General features: G+C 46.2%; 1 protein-coding gene across 1 annotated transcript in view; it reads left to right on the top strand.

Annotated features, from left to right (window-relative positions):
- The window catches only part of LOC119426451 (sodium channel protein type 2 subunit alpha-like), a 124,956-nt gene that overhangs the window by 54,007 nt on the left and 62,696 nt on the right, over positions 1-8,253 (top strand). Inside the window, exons 11-14 of the mRNA XM_037694012.1 lie at positions 1,544-1,637; positions 1,740-1,913; positions 2,845-3,006; positions 3,087-3,281. Coding sequence (XP_037549940.1) covers positions 1,544-1,637; positions 1,740-1,913; positions 2,845-3,006; positions 3,087-3,281 — 625 coding nt within the window. The remainder of the gene's footprint in view (positions 1-1,543; positions 1,638-1,739; positions 1,914-2,844; positions 3,007-3,086; positions 3,282-8,253) is intronic.

Genomic DNA, 8,253 nt, shown 5'->3' with positions numbered 1-8,253 from the left:
TGACGACACAACTGATAAAAATACGTTTTAAAATGAGAATAATTCTGGAAAACTTTAAAGACCCAACCTGGACATCTAAGGACCAACAGAGGGGTCCTTCTTCTTCTTCTTCTTTATCTTCTTGTTCTTCTCCTTCCTCCTCCTCCTCCTCCTCCTCCTGTGTTTTAAGGTGAGCCTCTCTCTCCAGCAGCTGAGTGATGCTGGGCTCCATGCTAACCCAAGCGTGCGCTAACTTTAGCGTAGCGCCCAGCGTGCTGCAGCTGACCTCCTGTTGGCTTTTAGAGAACCCGTGTGGCTGCAGCTGCAGTTATGGGAGGTGACACGCCTGTGTGTGCACGTGTGCGTGAACCTAAGCTGGTCTGAAGTGTCCTCGCCTTTGGCAGACTCTGCCCTTCCTTCGGCTCGTGTCTCAGCGTGTGCAGCAGAGTTTGTGCGGCTCCTCAGCTGTGGATCACAGACCGGTCTCGGTGTCGATGAAAGTTTCTGAGACAGACGCGTCCAAAGGACATTTTTATAATTCAGGGTTTTTACCTGGATGGTTGTAAAGTTGACAAAAAGGTGAAATATGTTCAAAATGTAAAATAAATGTCTTCATGTGAGCTCTTCTGGAGCAGGGTCTGCAAGCTGCAGCTCTGGGACCACTGTGGGGCCACACTGGGGGCACTGTGGGGCCAGGCTGGGGCCACTGTGGGGCCAAGCTGGGGTTAACGCTGGGGCCAGGCTAAGGCCACGCTGAGGGCCACTCTGGGGCCACTCTGGTGCCATGCTGAGGGCCACTCTGGGGCCACGCTGAGGGCCACTCTGGGGCCACTCTGGGGCCACGCTGAGGGCCACTCTGGGGCCACACTGGGGGCTAACTCTGGGGCCACGCTGAGGGCCACTCTGGGGCCACTCTGGGGCCACACTGGGGGCTAACTCTGGGGCCACTCTGGGGCCACGCTGAGGGCCACTCTGGGGCCACTCTGGGGCCACGCTGAGGGCCACTCTGGGGCCACTCTGGGGCCATGCTGAGGGCCACTCTGGGGCCACGCTGAGGGCCACTGTGGGGCCACGCTGAGGGCCACTCTGGGGCCACGCTGGGGCTCTTTAGTCCCTTGTCTGCGGCTCGTTGAAGGTTTGATCCAAACTAAACTATCACTTTTATTTACTTTAACATGCATCAAATTAAAGTGTTTGGTTTAATATTTCAAATCCAACAACTGTTTACACACAATTTAAATTTTAAACTTTAAACACATCGGCCTCAGAGTTTTAATTTTTATCACTTTAAACTACAATTATTTTCCTCCTTTACAGAAACATGGTGCCTTCTTTTGTCTTTCACTGTAAAAATATGAACACATTTTAAATTTCATTATAGATGTTTGGGCCCCCACTGGCCCATGGGCCACCAGTTTATAATGGCAGTTGCAGCAGGTTGGTGGCTCCTGACACGTTTAATTAATTAATTTTATTATTTTATTTTATTTATTTATTTAATTTATTTAATATAATAATTTAATTTATTGAGCGAAAGGGTAGTAATGGTTCTCGTGATCAAAAGGTTGCAGACCCCTGCTGTAGAGGGTCCTCGGGTCCCGGTGGTCCTGGTGGTCCTGGTGGTCCCGGTGGTCCTGGTGGTCCTGGTGGTCCAGTCTGTGAACACTAGGAAACAGTGCAGATAAATTAAATGGATTCAGACAATGTCTCTGTCTCAGATTGTCCTCATGGACGTCCACTCCTCTGCGTCTCCTCCTCAGGTGTTCTCAGGGATCTTCACAGCTGAGATGGTTCTGAAGATCATCGCTCTGGACCCGTATTACTACTTCCAGACGGGCTGGAACATCTTCGACAGCATCATCGTGTGCCTGAGCCTCATGGAGCTGGGCCTGTCCGACGTGGAGGGTCTGAGCGTCCTCCGCTCCTTCAGACTGGTACGTCCTCTAACAGACACCGAGACCTCTGGGTCCGGGTGTCCAGAACCAGGACAGAACCATCCTGTCACAGAGCCCAAGACTGTAGGTAGAAAAGACCTGTAGAGACGAGCCGAAGGAAACAGAACAGTAGCTGAAAGCTAACAGTCCAGCAGGTTCACTGAAGGTTTCAAACATCAGTTTTTCAAAGATTTCAATGAGAGAAATGTAAAACGTTGAATAATCCAAAAGTTGAAAGCTACAGACCAAAAGTCATCACCGCGGTGAAAGAGCCGAATGTTTTCAAAGCTGAACGTGTGAAGTAGCTGAAACTATGCTGAACACCGAGTCCTGGAACGGTTCAGAAGAAACCTTAAACAGGAAACAGTTTGCTGACTCAGCGTTTACTCAGCGACAGCAGAAACCAGAACACTGGTCCAGTTTGGAGCAGACTGGATCTGGACCAGCAGTCCGCTCAGCGTTTGTGACGTTTAAGATAAAAGATGTAAATCGACACAAACGTCCTGCTCTGATGAGACGAACAGAACATCAGGACTCAGGCGAGGCAGGAGTCCTCACAGAGATCTGTGCAGCCGGTCTTCATCTGTCCCTGATGATCTGTGAAACCGTCACTCTGATCCTCGTCACCAGAGGACGCAGACACAAACCTGTCATCCCGCTGGTTTCACCGAGGTCTTTTTGTTTGATGTCCGTCCTCGTCTTTATGGACCTTCAGCCTGAATCTGACCCAACAACTCATTAGTTCTGGTTCTGGTTTTTACACACCCGGGTCCACTTGACATTAAAGGATTTATTCTCAGAGTCTGGTTCATTCAAACTGATCCTCTCAGCTTTAACCTCTCATCAGTCAGGATTATTGAGCATGCATCAGGATACTCTCATCAGTCAGTCTTTTATTTTGAAGTTCTGTCTCTTCCTGTTTCAATCCCAGCTGCGAGTGTTCAAACTGGCTCGCTCGTGGCCGACGCTCAACACCCTCATCAAGATCATCGGGAACTCCATGGGCGCTCTGGGCAACCTGACGTTGGTCCTCGCCATCATCGTCTTCATCTTCGCCGTGGTGGGCATGCAGCTGTTTGGAAAGAACTACTATGTGAGGCCTCTGAAGGTTCCTTCAGGTCTGATGGTCCTGAAGTCCGGTTCATCCATCTCATTATGTGTCTGTCCCCTCAGGAGTGTACCTGTAAGATCTCCAAGGACTGCTCCCTTCCTCGCTGGCACATGAAGGACTTCTTCCACTCATTCCTCATTGTCTTCAGGGTTCTGTGTGGCGAGTGGATCGAGACCATGTGGGACTGCATGGAGGTGGCGGGCCAGCCACTCTGCATCCTGGTCTTCATGCTGGTCATGGTCATCGGGAACCTGGTGGTGAGTCCACTCTGAGTCGTTGGTAAGGGGGTGACTTCCTGTGCAGGGGTGTTGTTGCTCATCAGGTGACCAGTAGGAGGCGTGGCCTCCTGATCAGCTGACCAGGAGGAGGTGTGTTCTGCCAATCAGCTGACCAGGAGGAGGTGTGGCCTCCTGATCAGCTGACCAGTAGGACGTATGGTCTCCTGATCAGCTGACCAGTAGGAGGTGTGGTCTCCTGATCAGCTGACCAGTAGGAGGTGTGGTCTCCTGATCAGCTGACCAGTAGGAGGTGTGGCCTCCTGATCAGCTGACCAGTAGGAGGTGTGGTCTCCTGATCAGCTGACCAGTAAAAGGTGTGGTCTCCTGATCAGCTGACCAGTAGGAGGTGTGGTCTCCTGATCAGCTGACCAGCAGGAAGTGTGTTCTGCCAATCAGCTGACCAGGAGGAGGTGTGGTCTCCTGATCAGCTGACCAGCAGGAGGTGTGGCCTAGTGACCAGCTGACCAGTAGGAGTTGTGGCCTCCTGATCAGCTGACCAGTAGGAGGTGTGTTCGGCTGATCAGCTGACCAGTAGGACGTATGGCCTCCTGATCAGCTGACCAGTAGGAGGTGTGGCCTAGTGATCAGCTGATGAGTAGGAGGTGTGGCCTGGTGATCAGCTGATGAGTAGGAGGCGTGGCCTGATTGTTTTCTTCCCCTCAGGGTTTTCCGTTTGCTTTCTTGATCAGAGATGCTTGTTGTTTGATCGGTCAGATGTTTTAATTCTGGTTTACTTTAATCTGAGCTGCTGTGTTGAAGAAGTCGGTCCGGCCACGTTCGCATGTTAGTTCAAACCTGGGTTTTATGATCCACGGGTCATGTTTGACCCTTTAGTTGTCCTTGACTGGCCTGAACATAAACAGCAAGTATAAAAAAGTGTTTCTTTGAGATGCAGAATGCAAATGTTCAGCTCTTATTTTGAAACTTGCTTCTACCTGTGCTTTGCTTTTATTTTGAAAGCTGTTTTTTCAGTTCAGTTAGCGATGTTAGCTTCCTAGCGTGGGTGCTTCTGATGAGAGGAATTCAACAGATGAGTGTAATTTTGTAGCCAATATAAAACACTTTTAATAAAGGGTTAAGTTTTATCTGATAAGATTGTAACTGCTAATTTAAATAAATATATAAAATAAATCCTCGTCACATTAAAACCCTGAAGCTGTTAGAGCCATGCTGATTATAAACAAATGGACGATCAATTAAACGAATCAACTGGTCTGATTCTACTGATGAGTGGAGTTAATGGAAGCTTTGGTTTCCTGTCGTGGCAGAGATTTTCATTAAACATGTATTAACCCATCAGTTGGTTTAAAGACCTGAATCAGAGTTTGTAGCTCAAACTAATTATTTTACTAACACACTCACCCAGGATGAAGCAGGAAATACAGGAGAACAAGGCTGTCTCTGGTCCCTGATCCTGTCTGAGGTGCTCACGGACCAGATCTCAGTTGTGGAGCAGAGGGGGTCTGGTCTGGGACCCTCAGGGTCTCATCTCTGCTTTATGATGTGTTTCTGCTGGTTCTTCAGTCCAAGACCTCCGGCGTGGATTCAGGTGGTCCAGCTGGGATGATGGTCGGCTCTTCAGTCTGAGGCCATGGTTCTCACAGGTGGAACCCCCACCCCACCTGGTCGGGGGGAGCCTTTACCTCAGGTGTTCAGGTATCTCAGGGTTTTGTTCAAGAGTGACATTGGGATGGAGCTGGAGATCCACGGATTACTGCAGATTCTGCAGTATTGTGGACGCTGTGCCAGTTCTTGTAGTGAAGAGGGAGCTGAGCTGCAAGGCTGCTGTAGTGAAGAGTCCACGATGATGATGATGATGATGATGATGATGATGATGATGATGATGAAGAGTAATTCCATCCTCAGCTGTCAGAGGACCATTGTGGGCGGCAGTAAGAGTTCCTCTCATCTGTTTGACTTAAAGCGTTCATGGAGACTTAATGATGAGGCTGACACACACACACAAACACACACACACACACGCACACACACACACACACACACCGCCTCTTATTCTCGTCTGTAAGTGTGTGTGTTACAGTATTTGTGTAGAGTTTGTGTCACATTCATAAAATTTATTCTTCCAGAAATGGTCTCATTGTGCTCAAATCACCTCGTGTGCACGTGAAGTTCTTCGTGCATGAATCCATTTAGCTTTGTGTGTGTGTGTGTGTGTAATCAAAATGAGATGATGTCAAATATAAAAAAAGAACAAAAAATCTAAAATTTGAAGTGAAAAACAAACAAGAGTTTTAAAAATAAACTAAAGATGTTTAGAATGAAGGAAATTAAAAGTGAAACAACTAAACAAAATAAAGAAATAAATGAAATTGAGAATAAAAATAAATTAAAGTCTGATAAATGAAGGAGGGAAAAGAGGAAAGACAGAAATAAAGCTGCATCATAATGGAAGGATGTAAAAACTAAAGACAAAAGGAAATAAAACCTCCTGGATGTAAATAAAGTGACTGAAACAGATGAAGGTGGAACAAACAATCAGAGGAAGAAGTGATGGAAGAAAATGAAGAGAAAAGTTTCAAACAGGAGAAATGAAAGTATCAAACACAGAAACAAACAAGTGAAGGAAGAGGGGAGGAGAAATATTTCACTGTCAGAGGAGGAGGAGGAGGAGGAGAGCCGGGTGGAGAACATGAAGGTGACGAAGAGAAGAAGCGAGTCCAAAAAAAGAACAAACCTCAAAAACAGAAACTGAAGCTACGAGGTGAAGACAATCGTGTTGGAGGGTGAGGAAATGAAGAAAAGTCTCCTCGGATAGACAGAAAGATGGAGGACAAAACAGACAGACTTCTGGGAGACTGTTGCTACAGAAAACCACCCCATCCAAGCTGATGATGTCATACCCAGAAGGCATTGGGGTGGGAAGGATGGTCGGTCCGTAAAAAGTATTTTTAATTAAAGCTTGGTTCAGATCTGAGCAGAACCAGGAAAGACATTAAATCTCTTTATTTATTAGACAATGGAGTCTCTGAGGGTTCAACAGGTCCAAGTCACTACAGTTCAATCCTGATGTCATTTAATTCAGTTTAATTACAATTTAATCAGAAACGGTACGATCCAGAATCAAATCTGCTCACATCAATTCAATACGTTCTACTTCAATACAATGCTCCGCCCCCTTTTTGGAATTTAATGATTCTCCGCCCCTTTTTGGGAACAGACATTCCCTTCGCTTTGACTCGTCATCAGAACAACCCCTGAGGTGTTTATTTATTTGTATTTATTTTGTAAACAACGTTAAACAAAATTACACTGCTTCTTTACATCTCTCGTGGTTCTGGACGAGTTCTGGACTACTTTTTATTCCATCGTTGGTTTCTGCTCAGCCCTCTGAAGGTCCACCACAGTCAGTCAGGTTCACGTTCTGGACTCTGACTGGACCGATGGTTCTGTTCTGTCCTAGATCAGCTGCTGTGGTTCGGATCAAGGTCCTGTTGGACCCAGTTTGGTACATTTGACTCCAGAACCCTTTGATCTACAGAGAAGATCTGGTCTACTCAGTGACTGACAGGAGCCCAAACCATCAGCCTTCCACCACCGTGCTAACAGCTGGGAGGAGCTGTCTGTTGCAGTGCATTCTGGGTAAACATCTGCTCTCCACCACGTGCTTGGCTGTTAGTAAAATATGTTTGGAATGCTACAAACGTTTGTTCAGTCGGTTCCTCTGACGTGACGTTATCAAACCCGTCTTTACAACCATCATGTTCCGTATTTCATCCACGCTTTGTCCACTGAGTCGTCAGAACCTCTTCGACCTGCACCGTTCGGTTCGTCTGATTGATCATGAGAATGAGTGGGATGATGTTTTATGTTGATTAGCTCACAAAGTCCTCTAATGCCTGCACAGAACCCTGAGGTTCTGGTTCTGTTCTGAGGACCAGGTGAGGGATTCTGTTCCTCTGGACGTTTCCTGTTTTCAGATGTGTGATCCTCTGGTCCCCCTGGAAGTGGATCCTTCCGGCGGCAGCTCGGTGTGTGTGCTCGGAGAGGAGCAGATGTTCGGCTCGCTGTTTCTCTTCTTGACAAACGAGCAGCTGAATGTGTTTCGCTGAGGCAGCACTTCAGCTGCAGCACACCTGCCACGACACTCCCGTCCCCCCGTCCTGCTCGTCTCATCATACATGTGGACGTTCATTTCCTTTAATCATCGTGACGTCTGCGCAGGGCCTCCACCGCTCTGGAAAAACACAAATCAGCATTCTGAGCAGGCTGAATGATTAATTACAGATGTGATAAATTAATTTGTCTTAATGGTGGGAACACCTGCTGGTCTTTCTTAAATTTAATCACTGCATTTCACCGTGGGGCTCGGGAAATGTCCCCAAGTCTCTGAGATATGGAGGAAAAATAGGATTCTAGGAGTTCAGTGCAGAAAGCCACCCCCCAAAATACAAGCCCCACCCACAAAATATGTGGTACTTTTTTAAGACTTGCAGTTTAACACGGCGAACACAGCCACCAAAACGTTTAGCTCTGAAAGACTCGGTCACAGAAGCCCATCAGATCTTTGTCTAAATATTCTTTAACTGGTCTCAGTTCCTGTAAATCTAGTTTTGTTGGACTTTTTAACTGGTCAGCTACTTGTTTTTGTGATGGGTGGCCCCTAAACAAACTGAATCCAAGATGTGACGGCCACGTTGTGTTTGCACCACCTACGGACAGATGTTTGGATCCTCAGTACCAGTTAGAATAAAACAGTATTTTAACAAAAAGTTATAATAAAAACGATGATATAATAAAAAGTTATAATAAAAACGATGTTATAATAAAAAGTTATAATAAAAATTATGTTATAATAAAAAGTTATAATAAAAACGATGATATAATAAAAAGTTATAATAAAAACGATGATATAATAAAAAGTTATAATAAAAACGATGATATAATAAAAAGTTATAATAAAAACGACGATATAATAAAAAGTTATAATAAA

The sequence above is a fragment of the Nematolebias whitei genome, chromosome 20 (genome assembly GCF_014905685.2).
Source record: "Nematolebias whitei isolate Nwh7 chromosome 20, NemWhi1, whole genome shotgun sequence".
In the NCBI taxonomy this organism is placed as follows: domain Eukaryota; kingdom Metazoa; phylum Chordata; class Actinopteri; order Cyprinodontiformes; family Rivulidae; genus Nematolebias; species Nematolebias whitei.
The sequence above is the reverse complement of the archived record's forward strand: the minus strand, read 5'-3'. Positions and strand labels throughout refer to the sequence as shown.